The 23,210-nt window shown below is 41.5% G+C and overlaps 1 protein-coding gene across 9 annotated transcripts in view; it reads left to right on the top strand.

Moving 5' to 3' along the window:
- bbs9 (Bardet-Biedl syndrome 9) overlaps positions 1 to 23,210 on the top strand; it is a 519,061-nt gene that overhangs the window by 306,612 nt on the left and 189,239 nt on the right. For all 9 annotated transcript variants that reach the window (XM_048530080.1, XM_048530078.1, XM_048530076.1 and 6 more), the window contains one exon: positions 14,198 to 14,417. In XM_048530080.1, coding sequence (XP_048386037.1) covers positions 14,198 to 14,417 — 220 coding nt within the window. The remainder of the gene's footprint in view (positions 1 to 14,197; positions 14,418 to 23,210) is intronic.

The following is a 23,210-nucleotide window of genomic DNA, read 5'->3' as shown; positions in this document are numbered from 1 at the left end:
CCCCTCAACCTTTCCTCATAAGACCTGCCCTCCAGTCCAGGCAGCATTCTGGTAAATCTCTTCTGCACCCTCTCCAAAGCTTCCACATCCTTCCTATAATGAGGCGACCAGAACTGAACACAATATTCCAAGTGTGGTCTCACCAGGGTTTTACAGAGCTGCAGCATAACCTTGCGGCTCTTAAACTCAATTCCCCTGCCAACGAAAGCCAACACACCATATGCCTTCTTTACAACCCTATCAACTTGGGTAGCAACTTTGAGGGATCTGTGGATGTGGACCCCAAGATCCCTCTGTTCCTCCATACTGCCAAGAATCCTGCCATTAACCCTGTTTTCTGCATTCAAATTTGACCTTCCAAAATGAATCACTTCACACTTTTCTGGGTTGAATTCCATCTGCCATTTCTTTGCCCAGCTCTGCATCCTGTCAATGTCCCATTGCAACCTACAACAGCCCTCCACACTGTCCACAACTCCACCAACCTTTGTGTCATCAGCAAACTTACTATCCCACCCTTCCACTTCCTCATCCAAGTCATTTATAAAGATCACAAAGAGCAGAGGTCCCAGAACAGATCCCTGCGGAACACCACTGGTCACCGAGCTCTAGGCTGAATACTTTCCATCTACTACCACCCTCTGCCTTCTATTGGACTGCCAGTTTTGTATCCAGACAGCCAAATTTCCCTGAATCCCATGCCTCCTTATTTTCTGAATGAGCCTACCATGGGGAACCTCATCCAATGCCTTGCTAAAGTCCATATGCACCACATCCACTGCTTTGTCTTCATCGAAGTGTTTTGTCACATCCTCAAAGAATTCAGTAAGGCTTGTGAGGCATGACCTGCTCTTCTGAAAGCCATACTGACTATTTCTAATCGAACTGAGCTTTTCCAAATAATCATAAATACGATCTCTCAGAATCTTCTCGAATAATTTGCCCACCACAAAAGTGATCACCACTGATTGGTCTGCAATTCCCAGGATTATCCCTATTCCCTTTCTTGAACAAGGGAATGGCATTTGCCACCCTATAGTCATCTGGTACTACTCCAGTGGACGATGAGGACGCAAAGATCATCGCCAAAGGGGCAGCAATCTCTTCCCTCAGTTCCCGTAGTCACCTTGGGTATATTCCAAATGGCTTGGGGACAATGTCACCCTCTATCCTTTTTCCACGTATGTTTGTCTAGCTTCCTCTTAAATGTATCTATGCTATTCCACGGCACTCTATGTATGTACTTTGATCTGGTACTCTGAAATGTTGAGATTCAGATAGCCTCTTTAGTGTGCTGTGCTCAAACAAGGCAATGGCTGATACACTTACTCCTGGCGCTAAAATACTATGACAGAACCCATGTCTACTTGTCTGTGTTACTGTGTAGTCATTTTATGTGTAATAAGCTATTAGTTGGCATAGCATGAGCTAAGGTTTGTGAAAAAATTGAGGGAGTGATCCCACAAACAAAAACCTGACAGAACAATTCTCACAGCATCATACCTTATAATGCCCTAAACACCATCATGTCCATTCCGAGCTATGTTCTGTCCCATGAAAATGAGAAATCCGCCAGAAGCGACGGCACGGTGGTATTCAATCAGGATGAAGTTGACCTGAAAGCAGCTATCCCTTTCAGCTGCATGGGAGCTCAGCTGTTTCAACGTTCTGTGCACTGCAATCAGCGTCAGCACGGTGATCGCAACACTGATTTCCAGTTTCAGAAGTCTCTGCAGCATACAGGCCTTGGAGGCCGACACAACTCATAAGAAAATTAGAGGGAATACTGCCTGGGAGTCCAGTGACTCTGTACCCATGACATACCATGACATCAGCTTTAACAGAGACAAAGAAACTAGCTGTTGATTACCACCTCCCCTTGGCTGACAAATTAGTTGTTCTCCATGTTGGAACAACAGTTGAAAGAGACAATAATGTCAGCAAGTGCACCACAGAATGTACTCTGATTGGAGGACTTCATTGTCTATCATCAAGAGTAGTTCAGTAGCATCATTACTGATTGACCTGACTGAGCCCTGAAGGATATAGCTGATGGTCTGGGCTTGTGGATGGTAGGTGAAGGAGCCAACAAGAGGAAGAACAAACTTGACCTCAACCTGACTAATTAACCTGCAGCAGATGAATCAGTCCATGACAATATCAAGCTGAGTGATCACTGTACAGTCCATGAGGAGACAACATCCCACCTACACAGCGATGATGGCCTCTAGCATGTTACATGGGCTTACCATAATACTTGATGAGATGGATTTCAAAATGATTAAGTAACTCAAGACTGTACATCCTTGAAGCACCAAGGAACAGCAGTAGAATTTATTCAACCACTATTTGTAATCTCATGCCTTTTGTACCCCCACTCTGCCATTATCACTGAGGCAGGGGATCAACCGGGTTCAACAAAAACTGCAGGAGGGTATAACAGGAGCAACACCAGGCGTACTTGAGGCATCAATCTGGTGAAACTACCAGATAGAACATCTTGCATACCAAACAATCTAAGCAGTATGTGACAGGCGAAGCTAGTGATATAAAAACCAATGGATCAGATCTAAGCTCTGCAGCCCTGTCATATCCAATCATGAATGATAGTGAACACACTGGAGGAGGAAGCTCTACAAAAATCCTCACTCTTAGTGAGGAGGGAAATAAGCATAATGACACAAAACACAAGGCTGAAGCATTTAAATCTATGTTGAGAAGTGCTGAATGGACGATCTCCAGTATAACAGAGGCCAGCCTTCAGCCAATGTGATTCATTCCACATCTTATCAAGGAACTGCTGAAACACTGGATATTGCAAAGGCAAAGGGCCCTGATAATATTGCAACAATTGTACTGAAAACATGTGCTCTAGAACTTGAAGACCTTCAATGTTTGGCCTTGACCATTTTCTGTGGCAGAGAATTCCACAGACTCACCACTCTCTGGTGAAGAAATTTCTCTCCATCGTGGTCCTAAATGGTTTACCTCATATCCTTAGATTGTGACCCCAGATTCTGGACTCTTCCATATGTGAGCCCTGCCATCCCAGGGATTAGTCTGATAACCCTTCATTGCACTTTACCCATAGCCAGAAGATCCTTCTTCTGATAAGGAGGTGAGCTGTCTTCTTGAACTACAGCAGTCCATGTGAAATAGGTACACCACAGATGCCAGGGATGGAGTTCCAGAATATTGATCCAGCAACAGTAAAAGAATGTCAATACAGTCCTTAGTAAAAATGCTGTGAGGTGCTGCATGGACTTTTCATGTGGTGATGTTTCCATGGATCTTGATCATTGCAGAGTTCACAGTTTTGAAAGGTGATATATATGGAGCATTTGTGACACAGTAGGATTCTTCCTCAAGATGGAGAGTGACGTGATTGATTCTGAGACTAGGGTGCTGAATGTAAACAAGAAAACTATGGAAGTATGAGGCACAAGTTGGCTACAATAAATCGGGGAACATTACTTAAAGGGATGATGGTGGATAGGCAATGGCAAACATTTAGAGGGTGCGTGGAAGAACCATAATAATTGTTTATTCCTGTCCAGCACAAAAATGTAAAGCATCATCCCACTATGACTAACAAGGGAAATCAGGCGCAATATAAGATCTGAAGAAGGGGCAGACAAATTGGCCAGACTAAACACCAGACCTGAGGATTGGTAGCAGTTTAGATTTTAGCAGAGGAGCACAAACAAATTGATTAAGCTTGCAGAGAACATACAACGTAAAAGCTTTTATAGGCATGTGAAGAAAAAAAATTAGTGAGGACAAATGTAAGCTACTTATATCTGAAATAAGGCAAGTTATAAAAGGAAAAATGAAATGGCAGACCAAGTAATACCTATTTTAATTCTGTCTTCATAAAGGAGGAAAAAAACTATGACCCAAAATGTTGGGGAACACAATGTCTAGCTAGAGGGGGGAAATGAAGGAAAGATATATTAGTAGAGAATTGGTAATGGGGAAATTGATAGGAATAATGGCCAATAAATTTCCAGGACCTGATAATCCACAATGCAGGATACTTAAAGAAATAGCCATAGAAATCAGAGATAATGGGAACTGCAGATGCTGGAGAATCCGAGATAACAAAGTGTAGAGCTGGATGAACACAGCAGGCCAAGCAGCATCTTAGGAGCACAAAAGCTGATGTTTCGGGCCTAGACCCTTCATCAGAAAAGGGGGATGGGGAAAGGATTCTGGAATAAATAGGGAGCGAGGGGCAGGCGGACCGAAGATGGATAGTTCCACATCAAGCAGATGTTCACCTGCACATCCGCCAATGTGGAATACTGCATCCGCTGTACCCATTGTGGCCTCCTCTACATTAGTCGCAAGCCATTTTAATTCCCCCTCCCATTCCTTAGACAACATGTCCATCCTGGGCCTCCTGCAGTGCCATAATGATGCCACCCGTAGGTTGTAGGAACAGCAACTCATATTCCGCTTGGGAACCCTGCAGCCCAATGGTATCAATGTGGATTTCACCAGCTTCAAAATCTCGCCTCTTCCCAGCCCAGCTCATCCCAGCCTCCCTAACCTGTTCTTCCTCTCACCTATCCTCTCCTCCCACCTCAAGCTGCACCTCCATTTCCAAATCTACTAATCTCATCGCGCCCCCTTGACCTGTCCGTCTTCCCCAGACTGACCTATCCCCTCCCTACCTCCCCACCTATTCCCACCTCTCCACCTATCTTCTCCTCCATCCATCTTCGGTCCGCCTCCCCCTCTCTCCCTATTTATTTCAGAACCCTCTCCCCATCCCCCTCTCTGATGAAGGGTCTAGGCCTGAAACGTCAGCTTTTATGCTCTTACGATGCTGTTTGGCCTGCTGTGTTCATCCAACTCCACACTTTGTTAGCCATAGAAATAGTGGATGCATTAGTGATCATCTTCTAAGATTCTGTAGTCTCTGATACAGCTCTTATTGATTAAAGAAAAGCTAATGTAATCCCACTGTTTAAAAAAAGGAGGTAGAAGGAAAATGTGGAATTACAGACTGGTTAGCCAAACGTCGTCAATGGGATAAATGCTAGAGTCCTTTATAAAAGATTTAACAGTCGAGCTCTTGGGAAACAGTGACAGGATTGGACAGAGTCAGCACAGAAAGGTTTTCAGAAGGCTTTTGATAAGGTCCCACATTAGAGATTAGTATGTAAAATTAAAGCATATGGGATTGGGGTGGTGTGCTGACATGGATAGATAACTGGTTAGGAAACAAGAAACAAAGAGTAGGAATAAGCAGGTCTTTTTCGAATGGCAGCCTACAAGTGGGAAAGTGCAGGGTTCATACTTGGCCATTAATTGGCCACATAGGTTTCTCAGTTGACCCATGGGTACGTAGACTGCTTGATGACTCAGTTCCTAGTGTAAAATACCAGTAAAAGTAGGTCAGTAAGGGACACTACAATTGTATGGATTCTCTCTCTTCTCTCTACCAGCCCCACACCCCACCCCCGCCCGCATACCATTTCTAGGCCAATTCCAGAGATGGCTGTAAGATTGACTCAGTGATTTTCAACAGGAATGATGGGGCATATTTACCATCCAGTTGGAACAGACTTGATTTGGATTTGGTTGCATTTGTAACTTCTGTTTTCATTAAGCAATAAATGAGAAATGTCAAAGAGGACAGAGTACATTACCAGTAATGTAGACTGAATAGAAAATAGGGCAGAGCATATTTGCATGTAACAATTGGGTGATAATAATTATTCACTTAAGTCAGCTAATTAGTTGTTCAACATTGTGGTACAAAGCAGTGTAGAATTCCACCATAATCACAATTAATGATGAGTTGGAAAGCCTGGAAATAATTTGCTTTCTGAAGGCATGCAACTAGTATCTAAGGCAAGGGGTGATTTGTTTTGAACCATTCATTAACCAATATTGTGGGTGAGTTTGATTTAGGAGAATGCCAAATTACTTTTCAGCTTAAACTGAAGATGGCTGTTTAAATGGGAACACAATGCAATGAAGAAAGCGAATTGATAGCTTGATATAACTTTGTGATTATAACTTGATGTGACATATGAAATTCCTCTGTCTACAATTCCAATAGCTACTAATTATTTAATTTGAGGGCTTCACATGCTTGCTTAGTTGTTGCAAAGAGGAATTTATGACTATAAGCTTTGTATGCTTTGCTTCATAGACATATTTCAAGTCAATGTTCTTGGTACATGACAAATGTTAAACGCTAAAAATGTTGGGCTCTTAAGTTCTGAAGTGGCAGCACCTGGGTTATAAATAGACATTAATCATTTTATTCACAAAATTATGAACAATTTTATTAACTCGTTTGAAGATTTCGACAAATCAACAACTAAATTTAGACGAGGATCAATGGTCAGCACAACATCGTGGGCTGAAGGCCTGTTCTGTGCTGTACTGTTCTATGTTCTATGTTCTAAATTTAGACTTATTGTTTTTCATATTTAGCTTCTCCTGTTTTAGCATCAATCAATAAATTTGTTGTGTTGTACAATATTAAATTAAACTTTAACTAGGCTAACACAGGGAAAAGCCTGACCGAAGAGAAAAAAAGACATGTGGCAAAAGTTTATAATTAATATTGCATTCCTTGACATAATCTTGTACATTTTTTTGTGTCAAGGGGAGATGGCAGCTCAAGCTGTTGACATAATCAAGAATAGACAATTGAAGAGACATTGAACCTGACTGCACGGAAATGAACTGACATGTGCTAACATAAATAACAGATTCTTATGGACATTGGACTGATAACTAGATGTTGGCTGTCAATTCATCTGTCTCACACTGCCCCATTCTGTCTACTCTTGAGTTGTGGTTCAACTACCAGTCACCGAGTTGGCTGTTCTCTTAATTTCAAATCACAGTAGTGAGAGAGCACTATATAGTCAGAGCTACTGTCCTTCTCTTAAAATGTTATATCACAGCAAATTGTGTTCTTTTGAATTGTGTCTCTGTTGTAAAGTAGGAAAAAGTAGCGGCCTTGTCAAAAAAAGGCTCTATCCAAGTGTTACCAAATAATACGTTTTAGTAGTGTTGTTTGAGGTATGAATGCTGACCTGGCTCATTCATTTGCTTTTCTTTGAGTAGTCCCATGGTAATTTTTTGGATCAGCAGTTCTGCTCTGATTATGGATTATATGCTTAATTTGCGCAGTGGGGATTGACATCACAACCATTTTGATTCAGTCAGGAGTGCTATTGCTAAATCAAACTGGCATGGCTGGTCAGTATTCCTTATATTTGATCAACACCACCAAATCTAATGCCATTCACTTTATTGCTTTTTAAGGGACCTTGTGTTCAGAAGAAAAGTGGCTGCCTACATACTGGCAGTGACTTACTCCAGGGAATGAAGCAGTCCATTATTCTAAACTACCTGTATGAAGCCATATATTGCTACATGAATGTAAATTAATGTCTTATTGGTATTGACACTATTTAGGAATAGTGCATTTGGGCATGTACAGTAATAGTGAATCAACATAAGACAGTGAGTTGTGAATGAGGCAGAGCTCCACACTTGAATCCTTGTCAGAATACTGGATTACCACACTGTATTCCAGTGACTGTCATGTCAACCATGCCTTTGTTAGTAGCACTCTGACATCTGAATCAAAAGATTCCACTCCAGGACTTATGGCTTTATGGCTTGAGCTCAAAATTCAAGGCTACCACTGCAACTTAGGTCAGAGAGAGTGCATTCTACAAGCCCCCGTCTTTCCAGGTGGATATGAAAGATCCCATGGCATTATTTCCAAAAAGAGAAGGGGCTTTTCCCTTGTTACACAGATAGTAGAAACTGCCAATGCTGATGCTAGTCCCCGCCTCCCTAACCATTCCTCCCACCTCAAGCCCCACCCCCATCTTCTACCCACTAACCTCATCCCGCCTCCTTGACCTGTCCTTCCTCCCTTGACTGACCTCTCCCCTCCCTAACTCCCCACCTACACTCACATTCACTGGCTCCATCCCCGCCTCTTTGACCTGTCTTGTCTCCTCTCACTGTATCTTCTCGCCTGTACTGTGCTGTAATGTTCAATGTTCTATGTTCTATGTTCTCCTTTATCCATCTTCTATTGGCCTCCCCCTGTCTCCCTATTTATTTCAGAATCCCCTTCCCCTCCCCCATTTCTGAAAAAGGGTCTTGACCCGAAATGTCAAACTTTCCTGCTCCTCTAATGCTGCTTGGCCTGTTGTGTTCATCCAGCTCCACACCGTGTTATCTCAGGGATTTTTACTTGGTGTCTTGGCCAGTATTTGTCCCTCAGTCATGATAAAAATAATGATCATTACACATTGCTGTTTGTGAAAATTTGCCATATACAAATTTTAGCAACACTTCCTACTTTGCCGCAGTGACTACACTTCGGAATTACTTCACTTTGTGTAAATATAATTCCATTGCGATTTGGTGTGAATGACAATGCATAAATAAATGGCCAGATGATGAACGCAAAGGGACAGGTGGTCTGAGGTGCATTTGTTTTAATGCGAGAAGTGTAGTAGATAAGGCAGATGAACTTAGGGCTTGGATCGGTACCTGGGAGTATGATGTTATTGCTATTACTGAGACTTGGTTGAGGGAAGGGCAAGATTGGCAACTAAACATCCCAGGATATAGATGCTTCAGGCAGGATAGAGAGGGAAGTAAAAGGGGTGGACGAGTTGCATTACTGGTCAAAGAGGATATCACAGCTGTACTGAAGGAGGGCACTATGGAGGACTCGAGCAGTGAGGCAATATGGGCAGAACTCAGAAATAGGAAGGGCGCAATGTTGAGGCTGTATGACAGGCCTCCCAACAGTGAGCGTGAGATAGAGGTACAAATATGTAAACAGATTATGGAAAGGTGTAGGAACAATAGTTTGTTGGTGATGGGAGATTTAAATTTTTCCAACATTGACTGGGATTCACACATCTAGAGCAGTATGTTAGTAGTCCAACTCGGGAAGGGGCCATACTGGACCTGGTGTTGGGGAATGAGCCTGGCCAGGTGGTTGAAGTTTCAGTCGGGGATTACTTTGGGAATAGTGATCACAATTCCATAAATTTTAGAATACTGATGGACAAAGATGAGAGTGGTCCTAAAGGAAAAGTGCTGAATTGCGGAAAGGCCAACTATAGCAAAATATGGCAGGAGCTGGGGAATATGGATTGGGAGCAGCTGTTTGAGGGTAAATCCACACTTGATATGTGGGAGGCTTTGAAAGAGAGGTTGATTAGAGTGCAGGACAGACATATCCCTATGAAAATGAGGGATTGAAAGGGCAAGATTAGGGAACCATGGATGACAGGTGAAATTGTGAAACGACCAAAGAGGAAAAAGGAAGCATACATGAGGCCTAGGTGACTGAAAACAGACGAAGCTTTGGAAGAATATCGGGAAAGTAGGGCCAATCTGAAATGAGGAATTAAGAGGGCTAAAAGGGGTCCTGAAATATCTTTAGCAAACAGGGTTAAGGAAAATCTCAAAGCCTTTTATTCATACATAAGGAGCAAGAGGGTAACTAGAGAAAGGGTTGACCCACTCAAGGACAAAGGAGGGAAGTTATGCGAGGAGTCAGAGAAAATGAGTGAGATTCTTCATGAATGCTTTGCGCCAGTATTCACTGAGGAGAGGGACATGATGGATGTTGAGGTTAGGGATAGATGTTTGATTACTATAGGTCAGGTCAGCATAAGGAGAGGGAAAGTGTTGGGTATTCTAAAAGGCATTAGGGTGGACAAGAACCCAGGTCCGAATGAGATCTATCCCAGGTTAAGTGAGGGAAGTGAGGGAGGAAATGGCTGGGGCCTTAACAGATATCTTTGCAGCATTCTTGAGCACAGGTGATGTCCTGGAGGACTGGAGAATTGCTAATGTTGTCCCCTTGTTTAAGAAAGGGAGCAGGGATAATCCAGGTAATTATAGACTGGTGAACCTGACATCAGTGGTGGGGAAGCTGCTGGAGAAGGCACTGAAGAAGAGGATCAATTTAGATTTGGAAGAAAATGGGCTTATCAGTGATTGGCAGCATAGTTTTGTGCAGGGACGGTCATGTCTTACCAACTTGATAGAATTCTTTGAGGAAGTGACAAACTCGATAGATGAGGGAAGGGCTGTAGATGTCATTTACATGGACTTCAGGAAGGCATTTGATAAGGATCCTCATGGTAGGCTGATGGAGAAAGTGAACTCACGTGGGGTCCAGGGTGTACTAGCTAGATGGATACAGAACTGGCTGGACAACAGGAGACAGAGAGTTGTAGTGGAAGGGAGTTTCTCAAAATGGAGAACTGTAACCAGTGGTGTTCCACAGGGATCCGTGTAGGGACCACTGTTGTTTGTGATGTACATAAATGATCTGGAGGAAGGTATAGATGGTCTGATTAGCAAGTTTGCAGATGACGCTAAGATTGGTGGAGTAGCAGACAGTGAAGGGGACTGTTGGAGAATGCAGCAGAATGTACATAGATTAGCGAGTTGGGCGGAGAAATGGCAGATGGAGTTCAATCCAGGCAAATGCGAGGTGGTGCATTTTGGAAGATCCAATTCAAGAGTGAACTATACAACAAATGGAAAAGCCCTGGGGAAAATTGATGCACAGATAGATTTGGGTGTTCAGGTCCATTGTACCTTGAAGGTGGCAACGTAGGTGGATAGAGTAGTCAAGAATGCGTATGGCATGCTTTCCTTCATCGGACGGGGTATTGAGTACAAGAGTTGGCAGGTTATAGCGAGTTTTGAGAAGATTTGTAGCTCAGGTTGAGGTTCTGGATATGAGTTTGCTTGCTGAGCTGGAAGGTTAGTTTTCAGACGTTTCGTAGACTCGACCCCACAACTAGAGAACCAAATCACAGCCTTACTCAAAAAACTTCAAAAATCTGGAGAATTAAACAAGAGAGACTTCCAAAAAATGAAACCAGATGGATCCAACACACCACGCTTCTACGGACTACCAAAAATTCACAAACCAGGAGCCCCCCTCAGACCCATAGTGTCGCTACCTGGAACACCAACCTACAGATTAGCCAAGGAACTACACCAAAGACTAAACCACCTAGGAGAAGACTCCCACCACTCCATTCGCGCCACCCAAGAATTTCTGAACACCATCAAAGACACCAAAATAGAACAGGATGAAATAATGGTCTCTTTTGACGTAACAGCCCTGTTCACATCCATCAACATCAACCTGGCCAAAGAAACACTGACTAGACTATTAGAAGAACCGAAGACACACACACCAGACACCACCAACCTCATCAGCAAGGACAGCATCATCAAGCTAGTGGACCTATGCCTTACCACCCACTTCACTTTCAATAACAAAACCTACAGACAAACCAACGGTACACCCATGGGATCTCCGATATCAGGGTTCTTAGCAGAGGCAGTAATGCAGAGACTCGAACAAACAGCTCTGCCAATCATCCAACCCAAACTTTGGGTCCGCTATGTGGATGACACCTTTGTCATCACTAAACAAAACAAATTAGAGGAAACCTTCAAGACCATCAATAATACCCTTTACTGGCATAACATTCACAAAAGAGGAAGAAAACAACAACAAACTGCCATTCCTAGATGTCACAGTAGAGCGAACAGCCAATGGGGAACTTCAAACCAGCGTCTACAGGAAGACAACACATACGGACCAAATACTGAACTACAGGAGCAACCATCCCAACACCCACAAACGAAGCTGCATTAGAACATTATTCCAACGAGCCACCACACACTGCAGCACAGAGGAACTACGAAGAGCAGAAGAAAATCACCTACACAGCGTATTCAAAAAGAACGGGTAGTCAATGAACACAGTCCGCCGGTTTCTCAGCAATAAACCCAAACAAACAGACAAAACGGGCTCAGAAACCATAACCACTCTCCCCTACATCAAAGACCTTTCCGAAATGACTGCCAGACTACTCGGACCTCTTGGCATCAGGGTAGCCCACAAACCCACCAACACACTAAAACAACAGCTAATGAACTTAAAAGACCCTATACAGACAACAAATAAAACAAACGTCATCTACAAAATACCTTGCAAGAACTGTGACAAACACTACATTGGGGACAAACTGGCAGAAAGCCAGCCACCAGGATACATGAACATCAACTAGCCACAAAACGACATGACCCACTATCACTCGTATCCTTACATACAGATAAGGAAGGACACCACTTTGATTGGGACAACACATCCATCCTAGGACAAGCCAAACAGAGACACGCACGAGAATTCCTAGAAGCATGGCATTCCAACCGGAACTCCATCAACAAACACATTGATTTGGAGCCAATCGACCATCCCCTGAGAAAAAGAACAGGAAATGACATCACCAATGCAGGAAATGACATCACCAACCCAAGGAAACCTAACCAGATAAATAGAAAGCGGGGCTTAACACCAGTGCTTTGTCGGAGGCTCACTGATGATGTTACCTAGAATGGTGACGAAATGTCTGAAAACTGACCTTCCAGCTCAGCGAGCAAACTCACATCCAGTTGACAGGTCATGTTACAGTTGTATAGGACTTTGGTTTGACCACATTTAGAATACTGTGTATAGTTCTGGTCACCACATTACCGAAAGGATGTGGATGCTTTGGAGAGAGTGCAGAGGAAGTTCACCAGGATGTTGCCTGGTATGGAGGGTGCTAGTGATGAAGAAAAGTTGATTAGTTTAGGATTATTTACATTAGAAAAACGGATGTGGCGGGGTGGACCTGATTGAGGTCTACAAAATCATGAGGGGTATAGACAGGGTGGATAGCAAGAAGCTTTTTCCCAGAGTAGGGGACTCAATTACTAGGGGGTCATGATTTTAAGGTGAGAGAGGAAAAGTTTAAAAGAAATATGCATGAAAAGTTCTTTAGGCAGAGGGTGATGAGTGCCTGGTGTTGCCTGCTGAGGTGGTAGAGGCGGGCACAATCGTGTTATTTAATGTGTATCTAGACAGATACATGAATGGGCAGGGAGCAGAGAGATATAGATCCTTGGAAAACAGGTGAGAGGTTTAGGTAGAGGATCTGGATCGGTGCTGGTTTGGGGGGCTGTGCTGTAATTTTCTTTGATATAGAGATGATGGAACTGCAGATGCTGGAGAATCCAAGATGACAAAGTGTGAAGCTGGATGAGCTTTTGTGCTCCTGAGATGCTGCTTAGCCTGCTGTGTTCATCCAGCTTCACACTTTGTTATCTGTAATTTTCTTTGTTTTTTTGTTTTTTGTTCTAAATATGTTTTATTCACTGTGATAAGTTGACTAAGAAATGTCTCTTTAACTAACTTGCAATTCTACAGCACCTTTAATATGGTGAAATGCCTCAAATGCTCAACAGAAGGATTATGAAAAGAAATCTGATCCCATCCCCATGACATTTAAACAGGTCACCAAAAGAAACAGGTTTAAAATATGACAATAACAGAAAGGTTGAAGTAGGGAATTCCAGCATGGAATGACTGCATTGCCTTTATTGGAAGAATGGGAGATATTCTAATTGAAACATAAAATGTTCTTACAGGGCTTTACAGGTACCTGCAAGAAGGATGTTTTCCCTGATAGGAACAGTGAGTGAGGTATCTAGAACCAGAAAATATAGTCTCAGAATAAGGGACAAATGATTTACAACTGAGCCGAGGGGTGATTCCTTCACTCAGAGGATGCCAAATCTTTAGAATTCTCCACCCAGAGTCCTGTACATGCTCAATAATTGAACATTTTTGAAACAGAGATCAATAGATTTCTAGATTAATGACCTCAGGCTCCTTATAGGTGTATAAGGTCATATAGGTATTGTGCAGAAAATGGCATTGAGTTAGAAGATTCATCTCACAGATGAATGATGGAGCAGCCAGAGGATCCCTTGCTTATTTATTTCAATGTTCCACTGCTAGTCACAGCTGGCATATTAGAAATCTGCAACAGATTTTCTTGTGCTAAAATGATTTGATTTTATGGAGATTAATGTCCCAATTCCTTGCCAGGACAATCATTTTTGGATCATCTTTAAAGGTCATCGAATGGAACTTAGAGTAGGCTACATTCAGGGAACAGTACTTGGAATCCAATGTTTTATAGACTAAAATAAATGGCTTTTCTGCTCTGAATAGTTTTTAGATTTTAAATTGCTATTGATTGTCTATTAATTTTCAAAATTATCAATCATTACTTACATGAATCTCACCTTTTGACTCTGGCAGGGTTGGGAGGAATGTGTGGATGCAGCAGTTACTCATTTACTGAGGACCTGTCTGTCAAAAAGCTCCAGGGACCAGACACTGAGCTTGACAAGCCAACTGAGTATGCCGAAAGATACCAACAGATTAAAGAAACATATTACCCTACTGTGTGACAGACTGAGCAAAGGAGGTCGGTTGTCTTTAACGACAGATAGTGCACAGCAAGCAGCTACAATCTCAGGTAAACTTGACAGTGAAGTAGAGAGGTGTTCATCAACTGCTAACCTATAATGAGAGCTATTGTTGTATGTTGTCATGTAATTCACTCAAAGTCACAGTAGTAGACAGTAAATGTTTGGAGTGTAAACACAAGTTCTTATCTATCCTGTTATAAGTCACATTGTGTCCAACGAATAATGGATTTACACAAAGCAAACTGCGTAAAAGATAACACACTTTGTTTGCAAGGACAGATTTGGGGAATTGCTGTTACAGTGAAAGATAAGCAGCCACAAAATTAAAGAGCTACATATTGCAGAAAGGATTACTTCATGTTGACCCAGCAGTTTGTTAGTTATTTTGACATTTGCATCCATTTTACAATCTTCAGTTTCCTTTATTCACTCAATGAAATACTTATTTTACCTTACAAAATTGAAAAGCCAGACGTTACACTTAAACAATTGAATGAGCACTTTGAAGGGTAATTGTTTTTATTAAACATTGTAATATCCATTATATCATAATCTTTAAGGTGCTGTGTCAAACAGAGGTTTGTTTCATCTAACGCATAGGTCACCAGTGCTACTTGACTGAAGCTTGTGAAAATGTGCTTGTTTTGTGTTTTAGACAAAATGAATGAGTTTTACCTCTAAACTCAAGAGTTTTAGGCTAACCAAAAGATGCAGAGATAGATTTGGTTTTATATTTTTTCTTTGTTTCTTCCTTGTTTGTAAATGTTTCATTTTCTCTGCAGTTTGTTCAGATACACGCAGTGAGATTAATTCTATTTTCAGTGCTGTTCAGCTAGTGCTGCATTATGTTAAGTGTTTTCTTACTCATTTCAGTAGCTGACACATTGCCTGTCTCTATTGCAATTCTTTTCACTCACTGTTCTTGGGCAGCATTATTTCATAATTTCACTGACTACATGTGGTTAATTTCAAGTCCAGAATGGCAAATGGCATTTCTGATGACTAAGTAAAAAATGCATAACACTGGTTATGTGATCACAATATTCATTATGACAACGCGTGTAAGGCATGTAAACTAACTGATTTATGTAAAATGGTGAAAGGGCAATGAAAAGGGACGAGTGTTTTTCTTATTCATAGTTCTTTATTTCCTTCCTTACCAAATAGTTAACTAAATATAATCATTTGCCTACATTGTCAAGAAGGTGTTTTCTTTTGAAAGCAATTTATGTGGCTAAAACAGTATCACCACACTGATGACAACTCAGTGATTTCTCCTGGACAACACTATTCTAGACATGTGAATAAAAGTGGGAAGCCACTATTTTCTACTGCTGGAGAATCCTTCCAAGCCTCAGTTTTAAAGCCGTTCTAAATTAATGATGCTACAAATGCTGGTTGTTGTGAGCATCATGTAATGCAGGATTGGAGGGTTGCACAGACTACATAAGGCAAGGGATACTGGATTCATCAGACACACAGTTGGGTATCTGCGACAATCTGCCAACTTCTGGGGCTACTTCTGTGGTCTCACAAATTAACATTCCCAGAAGTTGCTGCTCTGAGATTTTTCACTCATGACTACTGAAGCTCAAATACACTGCCATAACTACTTTAATACTGTACGTGGTTATAAATCCCTTTTAAAATGAATCATTCAGTAAAAAACTCTAATTGTGTACTGTGAGCAGTTTTAGTAATTTTATTTAGGAAAAGATATTGTTTTGTTGGAGGCGGTTTGAGAAGGTTAACGAGGATGATGTCCACTATGGAGGGATTGTCTCATCAACAAAAACTAAACAGATTGGGACTGTACCTACTGGAGTTCAGAAGAATGAGAGGTGATCTCATTGAAATATGTAGGATACTTAGGGCGCTTGACAAGGTAAACAGTGAGAGGATGTCTCCCCTCATGGTAGAGACGAGGACCAAAGGAGATATCTCCGAATAAAGATCTGCTAATTTAAGACTGAGATAAGGAGGAATTTTTCTCTCAGAAGGTTGCAAGTATTTGGAAGTCCTTGCCTCAGAGCTGTGGGGGTGAGTTCCTTGTCTATATTTGAGACTGACATAGATAGAGACTTGAACAACTGGGGGATAAAAGCAGGAAAGTGGAAGTAGGAAACACTTGATCAGCTATGATATGGTGAATGCCAGAGCAGGCTTGAGGGGATGAATGGTCTACTTCTGTTCCAATTCCCTGTAGTCTTATGGTGTGCCAGGTATTAATGGTTTGCATTGGTTTGCGATGAGGGAGATGGAGTCCGGACTGTCCCTCTAAATCTGCAAGCTGGCAAAGACAGTTATTAGATTCCCTACAGTGTGGAAACTGGCCCTTCAGCCCAACAAGTCCACACCGCCCCTTGGAGCATCCCACCCAGACCCATCCCGCTATAACCCACACACCCCTGAACACTTTGGGCAGTTTAGCATGACCGATCCACCTAGCCTACACATCTTTGGACTATGGGAGGAAACCGGAGCACCCGGAGGAAATCCACGCAGACATGGGGAGAATGTGCAAACTTCACACAGACAGTTGCCCGAGCATGGAATCGAATCCGGGTCCCTGGCGCTGTGGGGCTGCAATGCTAACAACAGAGCCACTGTGCCATCCAAATTATAGTTATTGTAGTTATTATCAAGATCCATCTTATATTTTAACAGCATAGGCAGAAGGCTTCTCCTAGCCTAGTGATGAGGTAGCTGCCAACAGCTTGGCATGGTGCTCTCAGCTTGGCATGGCAGTCTCCTGGCATGGAGGCCTTGTCCCAGTGTGGGGGCCTTGTCCCAGCATGGAAGTCTTGTCCCTGTGTGGAGATCATCTTCAACGTTGGCTTCCGACCCACTGTTCTAGTGGCCTAGCATCGTGGTCTTCTTCAGCGCAGCCTTTCGACCCAATATTCCATCGGCCCGCATGGAATTCTCATCACAAGTCTCTGGAGGTCCTCTGATTAAAACACTTCCAGAAGGTTAGCCTTTGTCTGATTTCTCTACAAATGCTCAACAAATTGACCTGCTGCAATCAGGTATCTGAGGAAACTATTTGAAAAGACAATGAGCATGTATTAATTTTGGCAACAACAATGTACTGCCCCTCTAACCATGAGGGAAATATGACAGGAATTGTAAAGCAGATATTAATAGTAGTTGTGTTGAAGTTGAAAGAAAATTGCAGTTTAATACAAAGGGCCAGCATTGTTCTCTTCTGTTATGAACCTGAGAGTAAGAATAGGCCATTCAATTTCTTGACCTTATCCCACTATTCAATAGATCATGGCTGATCAATACATCAATCCTATTTGCCTCCGTTTTCCTTGATGTTATCATCCAACAGGAATGTTGATCCTTATTTCAAGAGTGTTAAAGTAGCTGTATAAGAGTAGGGAAATATTACTGCAACTGTACAAGTTTCTGGTGAGACTACATCTGGAATAGTGTGAGTAATTTTGGTCCCCTTATTTAAGGAAAGATGTTATTTCATTGGAGGCAATTCAGAGAAAGTTTCTTATGTATGGAGAAAAGGTTACACGATTGGGGACTCTACTTGTTGGAGTTTAGAAGAATGAGAGGTGGTCTCATTGAAACATGTAGGATTCTTAAGGGTCTCGATAGGGTAAATGCTGAGAGGATGTTTACCCTCATGGGAGAATCTCAGGCCAGAGTATACAGTCTCATAATGAAGGGGCACCAGTTTATGACTGATATGCGGAGGAATTTCTCTCAGAAGTTTAGTCTTTGGAACTCCTTGTCACAGATAGCTGTGCAGGCAGAGTTTGTGTGTATATTTAAGGCTGAGAAAGATTCTTGATCAGTAGGAGAATCGGGGTAATGGAGAAAAGGCAGGAAACTGAACATGACAAGCATCATGGTCCTATTGAATGGCCGAGCAGGCTCGACAAGCCAAATGAAATGGTCTACTCCTGTTCCTATTTCTAATGCCTTTATGGTCTGACATAAATCTCCTGATCTTGGTCAGGAATTTTAATTTGACACCCCCTGCCAGCTTTGCTTAAGTCATCTTTCAATGTTCTAAACTTGAACCAAAAGCGAAATTTATGCCACATGTCCTTACAATTTAATTCTTTGTTCCTTGGTTTGTTCAGATATGTTAACAATCTTTTTTTTTATGTTCTTGGATGAGGTGAGGGTATTGTTGGGAAATTGCTAATTGCCCTTGAACTTAAGTAGCTGGCTAGATCATTTATAAGAGCAGTTAAGAGTCACTCACATTGCTATGGATCTGCTGTTGAAGGTAGGCCAGAATGGGTAAAGATGGCAGATTTCCTTACCTAAAGGACATTAGTGAACCAGATGGGTTTTTGTAAAATTTGATGATAGCTGTCTTGTCAAGCACTACTAAGATTGGCTCTATAATCCAGATTTTTCACTGAATTTAAATTCCATCAGCTGACATAGAGGGATTTGGATCATATCTCTAGAGTGTTAGCCTGGGCATTTTAATTGTAATCCAGTAATGGTTTAACACTATGCCACTGTTTTATCACAGCGTTTGAGCAATACTGATGACTGAGCTAACCTAAAGTGTCAGCAAAATGTTAATGTAGTTTCAGATATTGGCATGTAAAGGATTTGTAGCACTGCAATGTGTTTACAATAAAGTGAATAATGTTACTTTATTTTTATATTTTGTTACATTGATTTCCTGTGCATTCAGTTTATTGACTGGCAATGATGATATCATGACCAAGTTTTAAGGTTTATGTTTCCTTACAGGGAGTATTCTTGGAACCAATTTACAACTCTAAAGTTCACGTATGCACATACTGCCACTGCAGAGTTTAACCAGATTTATTACAATGTTGAAAAAATACTTGCATTAGATGAATATGTTGGTATGATAGCCAATGTCTCTAATAATCATTTACATAAAACGTGAAAATGACCAGAGCTTCCGACCAAAGGGGGATCAGTTAAGAAAGAGTCCAGATCCTGAAATCTATCCAGCGATTGCAGCTGGAACGTGCATGCTAGTTGGTTTTAGATAAGCGTGGTTAGAAAGTGGAACTTCCTGCTGTATTAAGTAGATGGGGTGAATAATATAGATGCTCCTAATGGGAATCTGGCAAGAACATAAAGGACAACGGAAAAATAGGTTTTTGATGAAGTAAAGAAAAGCATTAACATGGTATCTTTCATTATCGTAGGATGTCCAAAAGTGATTTTTGTAGTATAGTCCCTGTTGTGTTGTTACGTGCAATTCGGCTTGTGTGGAATCTAAATACTGACATAGACCTGTTGGAACAAAAGACATGTTTTGTTCTGTAAATTCTATGTGCGAACTTTACCTATGATCATCTTCCATGCCAACAAAATAACTGCCAGAAAATGCACAGCTACCAACTTGCCCACACAATTAGATTTTGATCTGGAAGTTTGCCAGTAGGGTGTCCTGCTGAGCCTATTTCTGTAGCTTGGGTATGAATCAGAGCTGTTTCTCACTTTCCCCACCCTTTCCATCCCTCAGTAACATTTCTAGATTCCAGAATTGGGTGAACTCTGATGCTGATCTCAGGTCCGGCAGTGAGAAAGGGGTTTCCAACGTAGGGAAAGGGATTGTGTCACTTGGTGACAGTGGAGGGGTTCAGGCTGGCACTGGTGGTCAAGTCTTGTGGTTTGTGGGAGGTAGAATCATGTTAAGTTGGGAAGTGTTGGTGTCAGGGGAGACATAGTTAGGAACATTGAGTAGTGAATTGAGGATGAGTTTAATAGTTATCCAGGAGCTGGACTAGGTTTTAATCTTCTTTTTGACTATATGGGTACCTTTTAGTTTAACTGAAGTAGAACTCTCCAAATTCTTCACTTTCAATGGATTCTTTCAGAGGTTTTTAAATGCATGGGAATTAATATTTGATTTCCCTGACACATTCCATGAAGTCAGCTTTGTCTTGGCATTCTGTTGGTCCCGACTTGCAAATCCAGTATACACTGTTCCAATCCCCGTAGCAGCATCAAAGTAGCTGGGCAAATATGTTTCAAATTATAGACTGAATGTACGGTAGTCATCTACTTGATTATAGTGCAAACTTCGTTGCAAATCTGTTTTATTGAAGACTTTAAAGAATGGCTAGATGGCCACCAAATACCCACTTAAGGTGGACAGTATCACTTAAACTAAAATATTGTTTTAATTTGATTACTAAATGTAACAATCGAATCTTTCTCAGTGTGTCTTGGATCTTACTGGTGCATTCAACATGAGTAATTTGGAGAACCTATAACATTCATTATGACCAATCCTTAAGTACTCCATGAACATAGAACATAGAAGAACACAACGCAGAACAGGCCCTTCGGCTCTCCATGTTACGCCGACCTGTGAACTAATCGAAGCCCATTCCCCTGCACTATCCTATTGTCAAACATATGCTGATCCAAGGGCTGTTTAAATGCCCCTCATGTGGCTGAGTTAACTTCATTGGCAGGCAGGGCATTCCACGCCCTTACCACTCTCTGAGTAAAGAACCTGCCTCTGACATCTGTCTTAAATCCATCACCCCTCAATGTGTAGCTGCACCCCCTTGTACAAGCTGAAGTCATCATCCTCGGAAAAAGACTCTCACTGTGCACCCTATCTAATCCACTGACCATCTTGTATATCTCTATTAAATCCCCCTGAGCCTCCTTCTCTCCAATGAGAAGGGACCCAAGTTCCTCAGCCTTTCTTCATGAGACCTTCGCTCCAGACCAGGCAACATTCTGGTAAATCTCCTCTGCACCTGTTCCAACGATTCCACATCCTTCCTGTAATGGAGCGACCACGCAATATTCGAACCGAGGCCGCACTAGCGTTTTGTAGAGTTGCAGCATGACATCACGTCTCCGCAACTCAATCCCTCTACCAATGAAACCTAAAACACCATCAGACTTCTGAACAGCACTATCAACCTGGGTGGCAATTTTCAGGAATCTATGTAGATGGACACCAAGATCCCTCTGCTCATCTACACTGCCAATAATCTTTCCGTTGACCCGGTGTTCTGCCTTCCTATTATTCCTCCCAAAGTGAATCACCTCACATTTATCCATATTAATCTCCATTTGCCAAATTTCGGGACAATTCTGCAGTTTATCCAAGTCTCCCTGCAACCTGCAACATTCTTCCACACTGTCCACCACTCCACCGACTTTAGTGTCATCTGCAAACTCACAAACCCATCCACCAATTCCTGCGTCCAAGTCATTGTCAACTAATCAATGTGATCTCTAATTTCTAATCTGTTGATCGACTTTAGTAGGCTCTAGTTTGCTGTTCATGCTAAATTCCAACCTGAGTCATTCCAACAGATGGAGGGAATAGTAAAGATGGAGTTGGAGAGGTGTCAGAAAGGAACTGTGACCAATGGTATAAAATATGAATATCTGTGTATTTAAAAGGAGATCCTAAAAATCTGTAGCAATGTTGGGGTGGAGAATGAGTAAACCAAGTGCAAACTAGACAAGTTTTTTTTAAAAAGAAAGGTAACTTTTGAACAGACTATTGTAGCTACTATTTCTTGATTTTTGAAGTAAACACAAAATTAGACTGTTGCAGTATTGCTTTCTGCCATTTTAAAGAATGAAACATTTCTCCAGCTCCACTATCCTTAAAACTGCAATCCCACTTGTAGGTTATAAAAATGATCCTTAAACCAAAACAAAAAAACTTCAGGTTTTTCTACCTTGTATAACCTGATTGCCATCTCGCTTAGCCAGTGTTTAGGAAACCATGAATGCAGACACTGGAACCAGTTTTACCTTCTTTCATTTTCCCATAAATGTCACTGCAATGGAAGCTTTATTGCAACTGTTCAGTAATAAATTCATTCAGATTAATTAGACTTCGAATAAGTCATACTGTCCCCAATCAGTATATGATATTTCTTTCATCCTGTATCTTCAGGTAACTTGCATCCATCGTCCAGCTCTAAGCTTAAGTTCCAGTCCTTTTTACTACTGTAATTGCCATATTTATTTTCTGCTTTCCATACCACACAAAATTCATTTTCACCTTTGCTTAATTTCCTGTAGGTTATCTGCAAAGTCCATCTTTTCTAGTGGAAACATTTCATTGTGCTTACTCAATTTATATGATGTTTCCAGTTTTAGATTTTAAAGCAATTTTTGTTGTGTTACACAGGGATCTAAGTGTTGCCTGCATCTACAAGATTCCAGAGGGCCAGTTTCATACTTAATGCATTAAATTTTATGCTATTTTTATTTAATGCTTGATATAAAAGTTCTTTCTATCATCAGTGCTTTGAGGAGTTGAAATCTATTTAATTAGCTAGATCTTTGGTTTTACTTCAATAGAACCTACAATTAGGCAACCTTTTCCAGCATCAGTCATTCATGACAGCTCTTTCTGTGATTTGTAATTGTCAAACATTGCATGAATTTTGTGTCGGACTTCAGCAAAAGCACGACACAACTATCTCTTTGTTGCAGAAACAATGGTGCTTTCATATCAGCACTGAGAAACCTAGAAAATAGAAAATAGGAACATGAATAGACCAAATGGCCCATCGAGCCTGATTTGCTGTTTTATAAGATCATGACTGATTTTGGACTTCAATTTCACCTTACTGCCTGCTCACCATATCGCTTGACCAAAAGCCTGTCAATCCCAGCTTTCAATGTATTTACTAAAAGAGCATCAACGACCTTCTAACGTATGATGAGAACTCCATAAGTTCACAACTCTTTCAGTGAAGTAATTTCAATTCTAAATGATTGGCCTCTTATCCTAACATTATACCCCTCATGTTTTAGCTTTCCTGATAAGAAGTAAGCTATCAGCATTTACCCAGTCAAACCTTTCGGATCTCTGTTCGACAGAA

This window comes from Stegostoma tigrinum, chromosome 5, assembly GCF_030684315.1.
Source record: "Stegostoma tigrinum isolate sSteTig4 chromosome 5, sSteTig4.hap1, whole genome shotgun sequence".
NCBI classification, from domain to species: domain Eukaryota; kingdom Metazoa; phylum Chordata; class Chondrichthyes; order Orectolobiformes; family Stegostomatidae; genus Stegostoma; species Stegostoma tigrinum.
Note: the sequence above shows the minus strand (reverse complement) of the source record. Positions and strands in the feature narration are given on the sequence as shown.